The sequence below is a fragment of the Hippocampus comes genome, unplaced genomic scaffold (assembly GCF_001891065.2).
Source record: "Hippocampus comes isolate QL1 unplaced genomic scaffold, H_comes_QL1_v1.1 scaffold202, whole genome shotgun sequence".
Lineage (NCBI taxonomy): Eukaryota > Metazoa > Chordata > Actinopteri > Syngnathiformes > Syngnathidae > Hippocampus > Hippocampus comes.
Genome location: NW_017805829.1, coordinates 551,997 through 566,335, shown reverse-complemented (window position 1 = coordinate 566,335; position 14,339 = coordinate 551,997). Strand labels below are relative to the sequence as shown.

The 14,339-nt window shown below is 37.8% G+C and overlaps 2 protein-coding genes across 7 annotated transcripts in view; one reads left to right on the top strand and one right to left on the bottom strand.

The window, feature by feature from the left end:
* prom1a (prominin 1a) overlaps window positions 1-6,142 on the top strand; it is a 66,967-nt gene extending 60,825 nt beyond the window's left edge. For all 6 annotated transcript variants that reach the window (XM_019887461.1, XM_019887459.1, XM_019887454.1 and 3 more), the window contains 2 exons: window positions 2,099-2,154; window positions 3,833-6,142. In XM_019887461.1, coding sequence (XP_019743020.1) covers window positions 2,099-2,123 — 25 coding nt within the window. In that variant the 3' untranslated portion in view covers window positions 2,124-2,154; window positions 3,833-6,142. The remainder of the gene's footprint in view (window positions 1-2,098; window positions 2,155-3,832) is intronic.
* A 6,853-nt stretch (window positions 6,143-12,995) lies between these two features.
* anxa5a (annexin A5a) overlaps window positions 12,996-14,339 on the bottom strand; it is a 26,727-nt gene continuing 25,383 nt past the window's right edge. Inside the window, exon 13 of the mRNA XM_019887399.1 lies at window positions 12,996-13,237. Within this exon, the coding sequence (XP_019742958.1) occupies window positions 13,178-13,237 (60 nt within the window). The 3' untranslated portion in view covers window positions 12,996-13,177. The remainder of the gene's footprint in view (window positions 13,238-14,339) is intronic.

The window sequence follows — 14,339 nt, the reverse complement described above, 5'->3', positions numbered from 1 at the left end:
TAGATAGATAGATAGATAGATATATAGATAGATAGCTAGATATATATATATATATAGATAGATAGCTAGATACACACACACACACAGTATATATATTTTTTTATTTTTTCCGGAATTTTCAGGAAAGTCCACTTTCATCTCTGATAAAATTACGTTTTGTTTTGGGTTTTTTTCCACAATGCTCTGAGTTCATTCTTATGAGGTGCATTGTTTTCCCTGTAATATGCCGTACATGCCAAATACAGTTCTTGCAACATTCCGACTTTTACATGTCCTGCTCTGACGTTTCAAATTTTCTTCTTTTCATTTTTTTTTGTAAAATATCGAATGTTTTCTCTTTTAACTTAATTTTCATCATGTCTTTATTACATTTTACTCCTTGCATTTCCTAACATTTTCTGTTAAAAAAAATGCTAAAAATCTTAATTCATATTTTTCCACCAAAAAAAAATCCCAACTTTGTTCATGTGAATTTTCTGATGCTCCTCCTTTTTTTCCTGCAAAATTAACATGTTCATGTAGAAATTTTATGTTATTCTCACAAAACAGACTATTTTGTGGAATATCCTGACATTATTGATCTAACATTGTTTTTTTCTTGTAAACTGGTTGTTTTTGTAAAATAACGCACATTTCCAACCTTATACTCCAAGCATTTCATGATAAGCTGTCCACTGTAGTAACCGCTGTCCCTGAAAGGGTTAAATGTAAAAGAGTATGTTCTTCTCAATATTTTTAAAATTCTTTTAACATTAAAAAAACAGATTTTGTTGTACTTTCGTAACCCTTTATTTTCATAACATTCCATTTTTGGGGGGGTCATAACACTTTAGTATTCCAAGCTCTAACCATCCTTTGATGCTCAATGAATCCTCCTTTCTCTCTTTCTTTGAGCTCACCTCAATTCTTTATTGAAGCTTCTTTAAGAGCGTTTCTTCTCCCGAGACTGACGTCATGGTGTGACTCAAAATCATTTCCTGATTTTCCTTTTATGGAAATGCTGCATGAGGGCATTATCTTCTTTTGCTTTATTTTGTTTTGCATGAATCTTATTTCATATAACTTGATGTTGTGTTGTGAGTTCCATGAAGCCAGAGGGGCCATTTCACATGGCCGATATGGAAATTTCCAAGTGAATTATACACACACACACACACACACACACACACACACACACACACACACTAAAATGATGCATCCTGTATGACTCAGTGCACCCTCGTTTATTTCTGGGCGCCGTTTAATGTCATAAAGATAAATGAGAACGTCTCGACGCGCGTCCAAAACGATCGTGTTTTTATGTTGATGTATTGAGTTTTGGGAAGCAATGCAAAAGAGCTACCAAGAGAAACCCAGCACTAGCCTTCACAAAACCCCAGTATTAACGTGGACTCAGCTGCAGATATTATTTTGGCAGCAAATTGGACCACGTTTTGACCCCCAAAATGAAATAATACAAATAAAAAGATGCGATAAATCTGTAGTTTTTTGTGCTGTATTTTTTTTCTTTTTAGTTGTGGGTTAGCTTTGGCGTTATCACAATAATGCATTTTTGCGTGGCATCGTTTCTTGGAGAAAAACATTCAAAAAGGATTTTTTTTAAACAAATGTAATTTTTTTTTTTTTTTTTTACATAATGTTCTTCTTGTGTCATTATGGCTTTTTTCTCATAAAATGTTTCGTAAAAACAGGAATATTTTATTTGATCACTCCAGGATGACCTTATTCTCAAGAAATTCAAAATCGTTTCTTTGGAATTTTCTTTTTTGTCATTTCCAACATGTATTGCTTTTAATCGTTCTTTTCATACCAGTTTTGAATAAATGTCAGGAAAGACTTATGAGCCCACAGCTGTCCAAATAATAAGTGACTTTTTTTTTTTTTGTGAAGCTAACCGCAAATTAAAGTCTTTAAAAATCTTCATTGAGGCCTGGAAGAGTCATTGTTTATTTTATTTTTTTTAACACTCATAGTCATTATTTCTTTTTTAACACTTGACAGCCGGAGCTAGTTTACTCTCCCAAACTTCATGAGCAAATATTGCCACTTGTTTGATATACGATGCCAAAGTCTAATTCTTTCATGTTCATCTCCGCAGCTGCCACGAACTTCACTGGAACTAAAAAAAAAATGTTTTCAATGAAGACGTGTACGGTGAGTTGTCCGCACTGTGTTTTTATTTTATTTGGTGATAGATTGACTACATGAGTTTCGATTGTTTTGGATCGATAGGCGGGAATATAACCGTCAGAGGCGGCGCCATTCATGCGGCCATTTAACAAGCAATTTGCTTCTTGCTGGAGCCCCGAACAATTCCATTTCTATGTCTCCATGCCATAAGTGATTGCTTGAAATGACTTTTTTGCCTCATGAGACGACGAGTCGAAGTACATGCCAAATGACAACGCTGGCTTTTTGAATGAATCTGAGAAAAAAAAATGAAAGGACAACAGATTTGAGGACAAAGTCGTCGGTTTTGGTTCGGAATACTAGATTAGTCAGTAAATAGAGTGCGTGTGTGTGTGTGTGTGTGTGTGTGTGTGTGTGTGTGTGTGTGTGTGTGTGTGTGCGCAGCACACACTTTTTTTTTTTTTTAAATAAGAGGTAGAACTTACCTTAAATGACCAATTCACGTTTCTTTTGGTGAAAACTATCCTTATCTTTTTCCCAAAAACGAATTTTTGCAGTTGCTATTTTTGTACTCATGCCCCGATGCCCCAAGATTGTACTTGGTGGGACCAAAGCCCTGGCGAAATGGGAAAGTCATATTTGCTGTCAAGGAGCAAAGTTTAGCCTGCATTGTAAAGGAGGGTGTATATGCACACTTCAGGTGAAGTCTTCCTCAATGATATTTCATTGTTTTGGGATCCTAATTTATACTAGAGTTATACTGTCAACGATTGATTTAACGATTGGGGCAGCATTAATTCATCTTGATCTTTCGCTTCGTGGCAAGACTCAGTCCGTATTTACTGTACAGTGGTACCTCTACTTACGAACGTCTCTTCATACGGAATTTTCAAGTTACGAAATGCTTCAACAAGAAAACATTGCCTCTTGTTACGAAAGAAATTTCAAGATACGAAAGATAAAAATACAGTATGGGCTGCTACTCGCAGCTCTGAGTTTCCTGAACGCAACATACTACTGCTCTCCCATTAGCTGTTATCGAGCATCATCCTGGCATCCCATTGGCTAAGTGGGACCTCATGGGCTGCTGTCTATGTGTGTAGATGTGTGTCTATGCAGCATCCTCGTCATTCACCCCTCATCCCTTGAGGCGTTGCGATAGTTTTACGTAAATGTGAATCACCCAGAAAAAGTGTTCACCAGTCGGGCGATCGCTCACTATGCCGATGTTTGCCTTGGACATTTTCGAAGGATGTTAAAAGCCGACAAAAGCAAACGTCCTTGGATCAGTTCTTGACAAAATGCCAGGCAAAACCACTTATGAGAGAGAACATGAACTCAAGGGGGCAAAAAATGATGAGGATGCATTTAAGTTAAATGACCATCATCATTTACATTATGCACAACTCTCGTTTATTGTGCAATAATCTAATTGTAACATGTATTTGTGACATATTTTAATGCATTTTTATGCTTTCGGAAACATTTATGTCAAAATTTTGAGTGGGCTCGTAACGAATTAGGGCATTTACATGGAAAATGCGTCTCGACTTACAAAATATTCTAGGACAGAAATTTCTTCTAGAACCAATTAATTTCATAAGGAGAGATACCACTGTACTACAAATCTTCACATAGCATATATCTCGTAACATTGCTTTGACTGTAAAACTAACAAATTGAATGTCGTTTGGTCTTCTAGGCAAACCGAGGCCCGCTCAACTCAAAAACAGGATTTTTCTCTCACCACAAAGAACTTTTTTTCATCATGATCATCCTTCCTGGGGCTGCCACCGAGCTGTTTACATTTCTTTGGAGGCAAAAATCCGAAGTGGACTTCAATCTCTTCTTGATGACAACAACAGCGGCTAAGTAGCCACGGGAGGGTAACGACACGCTGCTCAAGGACCTGCCAATGTCTTTGCTTTGTTATTCTCGAGGACAACAGAAAATGACTCCAATTGTTATGTTGGCAGTATGTCGGCATCAACAAGGTGAAAAAAACAAATGGACAAACCAGAGCTAGCATGACTTTTAAATGTTTACAGTAATACACAAAGTAATATCATCCTTGTGGATATTTTGGGCTTGTTGCGAAAAAGACTTTTGCCTTTCACGTTGGCATTTACTGCTCACCCTGCGATGTGCTTATGCCGCTTTCAGAGTTTGTAAACTGAATATTTTTAGGGGAGCCTTTTTTTTTAAATGGTAAAGCTGTCTGCTTCACTTTTTCTCCACTTCTGCAAATTTTACGAGACTCTCTGTGATGAAATTTGACTTTAGGCTCCGTCCAATGTCCTTGATGATGGTTTTCTGTTTTGTTTTGTTTTTTGTGCACAGAACACAGGGAGCTGTACATTCAGATTGCGTTCAAATTTTGCACATTCATAACAGTACTTGAGATCTCCACGTGGACCAAAAACTGTATCTTTTTCTTCATCTTAAATCATTCAAAAACGGATTCAACCGGGGTTATTTTCCAGGTTCTTTCTCTTTCGTTTTCAAAAAAAAAAAAACAGTTGAACCAAAGAGTGACTTTTCGTTCATCAAATCAAACATTTGACATGACTGATTAGATGTCTATTGAAAACTATATGGACATGGAATGAAAAACCCTTATTTTCTTTTTAGGTTATTAAATCACAATCCAACCCCTTCAATAAACCTCAAGACCTTTTTTCATGATGTCTCAAATGGAAAACAATCACAGATAAACAATCACTACCCGATCAAATCAATCGCAACCCGAAATATATCCCCGATAGCTATTTCCATCACTGTACTTCAAATTTCCGTGCTTTATTAACATTTATGTCTCTTTGGTGAATTAACATTTCAGTGACAAAGTAGAGAAATATTGTTCTCAAGCAAAACAATTTTTTTCACAGTAGATCTCAGGATTTTCCCACAATTTTTATTAATTTGACCCGACATTTTTTTTTCCTCATCAAAACAACGTGGATACATTCATCGATAACTGAGCTAGAGCAAGCGAATGTATTCCAGTTTGTTTTTCTTCATTTTGTGCATTGTGCGCTAATGCTAACATGTCCTGCTAACATATCGCTTATGAGTTTACAGACTAGTTGCTGTTGATGTGAAAACAAAAACACACCAGACAATCGGTTCCTCCAACGATAAGGGATTTTGGGGAAGATAAATGAAACAAGCAAAATAACACCTTCTGATTGACACAGCAAGCTCGTGCCTAAATAGCGTTAGAAACTGCCAAATCTCGTTCCAACAAACTACTGTAAGCTAGGCCACCTTTACATCTATTTGAATCAAAAGGTCATATTGAGTTGAACCAATGATAAACTGTCGATTCTTACTGTTGTAAGAACGTTTTTACTCAATTGTTTGCTTCCATTTATCCTACAGTAGTACCTCGACAGTACAAGTGCCCCAATTGACAAGTTTTTCAAGGTACTAGCCATTGCGTGTTTTTTGTTTTTGAGACAAAAATGTAAATATTTAATAAGGGTGAATGTTGCTTTGACATACAAGTAAAGTGATTTAGAATCAAGGTACCACACTATTTGATTAAAAAGTTGAAATATATTTTAAAAATAGCACTTAGCATTGTGGTACTACACTGATAAATGTGACGGACCAAAACAACACTGTTATAATTGAAAAATCATAGCGTTTGGCTACCCATGCTAATCATGTTTAGCTGCTAGCTTGTAAGATAACCGCGCTTTTTTTTCTCCATCCAGTTGAAGTAAAGGAAATGGAGTTCCACACACGAATTATGTTTATAGCAGAAGATTGCACATACATACATTCACAGGTTTCACACATACTGGTGTAACCTTTATTGAGATAATAATTAAAAAGGCCTTTGCGCAGATGTTGGCTAACTTTTCTGGCTTAGTTCTTATTTCTTGCAGTAGAATCAGGATCAGTTTTTTGTTGTTGTTCTTCTTTTGGATGTGGGCAGGCAACGCTTGATTTTTCTTAAGTGCTTCAATGTGTAAATTGTGAATAAAGTTTTCCTTTCAGCTTGTAATCATTGTCTTCAGTCATTCTTGTGAGTGCGGCTCAATAATGATATACTGTATACATGCACATACAGTCAAACCTCGGTTTTCGAACGTCTCTGTTCTCGACCAAATTGGTTTTTGGCCAAAAATTTCGAGTTTTTTATGCCTTGGATTACGACCGAAAATCGGTTCTCGGCCAAACTGAGTGCACTTGAATGCGCCGCTTGACTCCTCTCGCCTTCCTTACACGAGGAAGTGACGATTCCTCGTGTAGCGTTCCATTGTGAGCAGACGTGTTCAATAAAGTTTTTTTTTTTTAAAAGAGTGTGGTTTCGGTTTTCGAACAAATTGGTTTTCGAACAGCCTTCTGGAAAGGGTTATGGTCGAAAACAAAGGTATGACTGTATATGTAAAAATATGAATACAATTATATATTATTGATCAAATTAATATATGTATGTATAAGTATGTACAGTGAAACTCCTCTATAACGAAATCATTTTTGCAGCAAGACATTTTTCACAGCGGGGGTTTTCACTGTAGCAAATTTTATCTGAGATGTAAACACACACACACACACACAAACGTATATGTGTACTCTTTATTTTTATTCCAGTACGGTACGTAGTGCATAAATATGAGCATACACTTATTTGATATTGTTTAACATTAACATAATTTTTTTATATTAATCACCCCACTTTGTCTGTTGGTTTTGAAAAAGTCATTTATACTCTTGTATAAAAAAGGAAGTTTCAATATCTATAATTTTATTTCAAACTTTACTTTAAAATGCACCTGAAGCATAACAGTACTGTAGTGAATATGTCTACTGCATACATTACTGTAACACCTTATGAATATGTAATTAATAAATTTAATGATACAAAACTAAGAAAATAACCACCCAAAAATCAGTTACATTTTTGGGTTATGTTGTAAAGCAACATTCGAATTTTCTATCCATTCGTGAAAAAACAATTGATAGAAAATAAAAGTATTGCTTTGTTAATTTTTAGCTGATTTAAACTGGAATTTAAATCAATGATTTTTTTAAATCAAACAATCCTAATCCCAAAGACACTTCATACTGTACAGTACTGTACTGTATTGCCAATGTACAGTTGTGCAAAGAGAAAAAAAAGGAAAGAAATTGCGAAATTTACGATCAGCATTCACTTTCACTTACATCAATTTCTTGGATAATGTGTTTTATTTTGCTTCCTCCGTCTTTCATTTTGATCACTTTTACCCTCTCTTCCAGCTTCAGAGCTCTTGTCTTCGCTCCTTGGCATCCATAGGTCCGTTTTGTAGCCATTTTAGCTTAGCAATGCAACGAAATACTTCCTGGACTACTGCGCATGTGTAAACCAGTGTGATGGTTGCTGTTGCAGATTCGCAGCGAGGCAGTAGGATTCGGTTTTGGTTGAGGTTGGATTAGACTTTTGCGGAAGGCTTGTTTTCGTTGTAGTGAATCTCATCGCGAGGCAAGAGCAGAGAAAAATATTTCGTATAACGGAAGAGGGGGATTTTTCGTTGAAAGGGGAGCAAAAAAGTGGGAATGGCTTTCATGCATGAAAGTGTTTTCACACTAGGGGATATTTTCGCCCATGTTGGTTTCGTTGTAGAGGAGCTTCACTGTTTACCGGAACCGCTCCACCAGGAGGTTCAATCAGGCCCGCAGGATCATTTAAAAATGAAAAAACGCATAGACACGGAATGAATATTTTTAATAAGGTGCAATTCATGGAGTATCCGCTCGGGGACACACTGTTTTGATCAGAGTAAAAGACAACATTGTTTTGATCAGAGAAGAAGACAACAGCAGTCTTAGTCGGTCACTGAGACAGACCCAACACAGCAGGGACATGTGAATGATTTTCAGAAAAGTCCACTTTCATCTCTGTTTATTCTTTACACATTTAAGTCAAGTCAAGTACAACTTTATTGTCAAATGTGGTGTATGTGGAACATACAGCACAGATGAAATTTCTTCCCTTTCAAGACAACAATAGCAATCTCCTTCGTTTCTAAGGTGTAGGCAGGGATTAAATTTAGATTTTATATGCACATGTGTAAATGGTTTAAAAATTCCTTTCTTTATAAATCTTGTTTAATCTTAAAATGCATTACTATATTTTTCAATACCATATTACTTGTTAAAGTTTTGTGCCTTAGTACAATCAGTGGGATCAGTTGCAATGCATATATGTGAATGATAAAAGTAAATTGCACATTTGTCTAAGGAAATCTAAGGTGCTTCATGAAATGTTTTGTAAAAAATATGTTCTTTAAATTTCAACATTTTCCAAATATTCTTGTGCTTCTTTAGACCAAAACAAAGGAAAGACATGTTACTTTGGTTATTAATAGCAGAGTATGGAAAATTTTAATGGTCCGGCCCACTTGACATGTTAATCCCACTTGACATCTACCGAGGCCGTATGTGGCCCACCATGTGAAATGAGTTTGACACCCCTGCTGAATATGAATACTGTAATTATCACCACATGAAAAGTGTGCTATTTATTTAAACGCCAGTACAGTCAAACCTCGGTTTTCGACCATAAAAACATAAAACAACTCTTTTTAAAGTATTTTTCAAACTATTTTACACCATAAACTGTATACACATGTAATAAGAGACCAGGTAATATGTAAAATACTGTACAAACTACAAACATTTTGTATGTTTTATTTTTACCAATTTTAACATAAACATTAACATTGGAACGTAAAAATTTAAAGAACCTCTCTCTCTCTCTCTCTCTCTCTCTCTCTCTCTCTCTCTCTCTCTCTCTCTCTCTCATCGTGACAGTTGTAGTTTGCATTCTTTTACGCCTTAAATTTATAAACCCTAAAGTAATGGCTGTAAATATGGACGTGTTGTTCTTCGTGGTATTAGAAAATAGCATGCAACCTTCTGAATAATTTATGAGTAGACATTCATTTCACGAGTTTGTTTTTCGTTTAATTGAATCAACGTTTTGTAATGTGATCGGTGAAAAAAAATATCACTCGTATACACATGTAATAAGAGACCAGGTAATATGTAAAATACTGTACAAACAAACTACAAACATTTTGTATGTTTTATTTTTACCAATTGTAACAAACATTAACATTGTAACGTAAAAATTTAAATAACCCCTCTCTCTCTCTCATCGTCACAGTTGTAGTTTGCATTCTTTTACATGTTGAATTTATAAACCCTAAAGTAATGGCTGTAACTATGGACGTGTTCTTCGTGGTATTGGAAAATAGCATGCATCCTTCTGATTAATTTATGAGTAGACATTCATTTCACGAGTTTGTTTTTCGTTTAATTGAATCAACGTTTTGTAATGTGATCAGTGAAAAAAAATATCACTCCTACATATGTTGTGACTGAGCAATCACTTGACTTACAACTTGCTTGAACTGAGTAATGACTTCACTTTTCTCGTTTGAAATTTGGCCGCAACACGACTTGACGTGCTAGACTTGTTTTTTTCTTCTCCGCAGTGACTTCGGGCTTTCTTGAGACTTGGAGATTCGACTTGAGTCGTACTTGTAACTCGAAAATGTGGCTTACCCTCACCTGTGCTTATTATTAGCATTCTTAAATTGTTGATGTGAACAAGACTTTCAAAATTAATCCTGATCAGATCATGTGTAAACTGCTTCACGAAGCAATCGCGTGCAGATGCAGTTCTTTTCTACACCATTGAGTGTCACTGTTGCTTAAAAAAAACGCCACTTCAAGATTGGTGGAAAGACATGCAGTACTGAAGTTGCTTTCACAAGGTCTTTTTACATTTTGGTTTTTATATTAAAGTGGATGCTCTGCAACCACATAACGTCATTAATTCAATTTATGTAACACATAACTTGATTCATGGTTGTACTGTATTACGGTAAAAAAAAATGCATGGGTGTGAGTGAGTGTAAGTGAGGGGGAAGTTTTTTTTTTTTTTTTTGCAAAATGCTGCAAAGAGAAGTTTTTTATCTGGATTTTTATTGTTCATTGTTTTGCCAGAAGCTGTTACATTTTTGTAAATGTAACTTTCCTAAATGAAATATATAGATTTTTTTTTCTGTGTGTGTGTGTGTGTGTGTGTGTGTGTGTGTGTGTGTGTGTGTGTGTGTGAGCAAGTGCATGCATGTACAGTATCTGCTTCACCAAACAATCGAGTATAAATGATGCAATTCCCTTCGAGACCTTTGAGTGTCACTGTTGTCTAAAAGAAGAGGCCACTTCATCATGACGATATTGTTGAAAAGATATCTGCAGAAGTTGCTTTCAAAAGGTTTGATCACATTTTGGTTTTTACATTAAAGGCGAAGCTCTATAGCCTCATAATATAATTAATGTCCCCTATGTAACATATTCATTCATAGTTATTTTACAGCAGACAAAATGAACGAATTAATGAAAGTGTGGGCGTGAGAATGTGTCAAGGCGTGAAGGGGAGATCGTGATTTTTTTTTTCTTCAAATTGGTGCAAAGAGAAGCAAGGCATACAAACAAAAGTTCACCCTGGAGCATTTTGAAATCTGTTTGGATGTGAATTGTGAAGGTGAGTCCATTAGTTTGGCAGAGGTTGTCATGTTTTTGCATGAAATACTTTGAATAATCAGTTTTGTTGCAGCACATGAATGTGATCATAAGATACAAATGCACCGATCATTAGTCGATATGTTACAGTTTTAGTAGAGAAACGTAATTTTTGTCATGATTGTCATAATTTCGGTGAATAATGTACAAATATATGTTTTGACTGAACACGATGGCGTGACTCGACTCTGACTTGCTGAATCTAAATCATGAATTGCATGAAATTTTAGTGTGACCTCGACTTGAGTTGCTTGATTTTTGCCACACTAACTTGGCACTTGCTTGAAACTTGAGGGTTAAGACTTGAGAATGATGACTTGCACGTGTGTGACTTATTCCCACTTCTGTTGTTTCTCAGTCATCTTCCGGGTAGTATTGATGCTGTTGGTCTCCAACATGATCCGACTGCTGTTTCTGGCGTGCCTCTACCAGCAACTGGCGGTGGTGAGCAGTGGCCAAAGAGACTTCATGAATGGACACAAGGGTGCAAAAATGGTGCCCTTGCGTCCTTTTCGGGGGAGGGACAAACGTGGGTGTAGCTGGGCTGCGGCGGGTGAGGGCCACGACATAACCCTTGTGGTCACCGGCGCTGACCGGGGGTCCGCTTCTATCTGTGAGTACACCGCCACACCCTCCTCATGCCCCGGCTACACCGCCGATGCCAAACTGTACTGGAAGCAGATAGGTCGGGCGCTCCGGAGGCACGGGGCTTTGTGCCAGGTGGGCGGCGCGCCTGTTAGAGCAGCGGTGTGCAGGCGTGCACCTCCGGAGGCTCACTTCAGACTTCGGACCAAAGAGGCTCTGCCCATTACCTCAGTGAAGTCGTGCATCCCTGAGAACCGGAAGTTGGCTCGGGAGTACTGCGAAGAGGCCTGGTCTGATTTTTGCACCTTTTTGTTCACTATGGTGCAAGGTGATGCATGCTGACAAGTCAACATTAGCTACACAAAATGTAAAATGCCGTAGACAGGCTAACAAGCATCATCGACAGTCGTGGTGTAACCAAGCGAAACCTTGAGACAGAGAATATAACAATACTCATAGGCATATATTCTTTATCCTCAGCTAACACTACTGCAGTTTACTGAGTCCGTTGTGACGGTTTTCTTTGTATCTTTCTCAATGTCTCCATTATACTGCTCCCTATTGACCAAGGCGATGACGAGGGAGTGTGTATAAGCTGCATAGTTTCAGGTCTAATGAGCTTGTGAAATCACTAACCTTGATGTGAACCTTGAAAGCTGTTTAACGAGAACAAAGTACAGAGGAGATTAAGGGCGAGTGTTGTAGGAATGGTTGTAGTTAATGTTTGGGTATGGTTGGTTGAGAGTTTGGGGAAGTGTTTCGGGTAGCGTTTGGGGTGGGTTAATGTATTGTACGGACCAGACCAGGGATGGGCAACTTGAAAGCTGGAAGGCGCCATCAATTTTTCATCAGTGCTACTGATGCACAAAATACATTCGCTTAATATGATATTAATAATTCACTTCCGAATTCAATGAGAACTTTTGTTTCAAAGCAAGCGAATTATGGGGACCTCTGCTAATGCTTCAATATTGCCTCAGACACAGACTGGTTATGAGAGGCTTAATTAGTCTCAGATAACAGAGAGATGATTTGACCAATAGGAAATAAATGAACAATTCAATTTGTATCATCATAGACAGTTATCATGGAATCAGGAATATGAGTGATGCAATTAGGTTCTCTTAAGTGTGTTTAAATTTGTGCATCGTAAGAATTGTGTTGATTTGTTTTCTGTTGCCGTCATTTGGATTGGCTTTGTTGTTGCGATATCATAATTTGCTGTATAATACAAAACATTTCAAAGAAAATACTCTGTGTGCTGTGGTGTGTTTTTCCTCAGTGTGTGTGTGTGTGTGTGTGTGTGTGTGGGTGTGTGTGTGTGTGTGTGTGTGTGTGTGGGTGGCAAAGGATGCGCACCACCATTTAAGCTTGGGCCACCATTGTTGTGGAGAAAAGGTCAGTGTTTTGGTAGAATTAACAGTTTTACAGAATGTCCTTCCATACTTATTTGTCATGTCCTTGTTTATGATGATACTAGTGTAGCTTGTACTACTGGAGACAAATTCCTTGTGTGTTCTACATACTTGGCCAATAAAGATGATTCTGATTCTAATTCAACATTTGAATCCCAGGTGAAAGCCGTCACAGCGAGATCCAGCTGGTTACCAAGCCACACATATACAGTATATGCAATATTTTTATTCACCCTGTCACCTGATAACATAAGCCGTCCACTGTAGTAACCGCAATCCATGAAAGTGTTAAATTATGTTTTACTTGTACTGTATTCCACTTCAAACATGACACCCAAAGCAATCACATGAATGTAATCAATAACAGCATGTGGTAGGGAAACAATCAGCAGTGGTGATTTTTGTTTGTCCGGTGGGGAACAACATTTCTTTCGGTGCGGGGATCGTTTGGCAGCCAACTCAGCTCAGTCTCGGGAGCGGCAAAGGTACAACAAACACTTCCGGTACGCGCCTGTTGTGTCCTCCTATACACAAACATATGCACAGACGGACACACACACACACACAGACAAACACACACAGATGCATATGCACAGAATTTTCAAAATGCAATTTCAGTCCAAACTTTCAAGTTGGAATTTTCTCAGCCTGGAAACAAAAATGTTGGACATCACTTTTGTGGCGAACCCAGGCTTGAAAGCCTAATTTGAAATTCTAACCTGGGCTTGAAACCCAAATTAGAAACTCCAACCAAGGTTTAAAACCTCAATTTCAAGCCCTAACCATGTCTTGAAATCTTAATTAACCTTACCAGGCCTTTCAACTCTGATTTCAAGCCCTCACCTTGGCAATGTGGAAGGAAGCCGGAGTCCCCGAGAGCAAACAAACTCCACACAGGGAGGATCTAATGCAGGACCTCCGCTGCAACACGCAAATATACTTTGCCGCTTGAACAGTGCAGCGTCAGGGAGGACGTGATGAGCTTGCCGATTGCACTGATGGATGTTTCACTCGGCGGATTACGTCAGGCTCCGCCATATTTGAACAGATTCACCTCAGCCTTATAAACTGTTTAGACTAAAGTATCTCTCTCTCTCTCTCTCTCTCTCTCTCTCTCTCTCTCTCTCTCTCTTTCTCTCTCACACACACACACACACACACACACACACACACACACACACACACACACACACACACACACACACAAAGTGACTATGTGTGTGTTTCTTTTCCTCTTAAAGCTGAGCAGAGCTGCTTAGGAGGAATGTTTATGTCATCACTCTGCTTTTATGGACTTATCTACAGGATGTGTATGAACTTGTTCCTAGAAATGGAGAAAGACGCAGCATATGCTGTCTGGACTTATTTGGAGCAATTGCACCATGCAGTACATGTTACGCACTGCTTCAGAGAATTAAACCTCAATCACAGCATTCTCGATAGGATCAAGTTTTCAATTCGAAAAAGTACCTGGCTTGAAACCATAATTCACAACCCTAACCCAGGCTAGACACATTAATTTTAAACACTAATCTTTGTTTGATACCATAACCTGAAAACTTTCTCTCTCTCTCTCTCTCTCTCTCTCTCTCTCTCTCTCTCTCTCTTTATCTCTTTCTCTTCTTT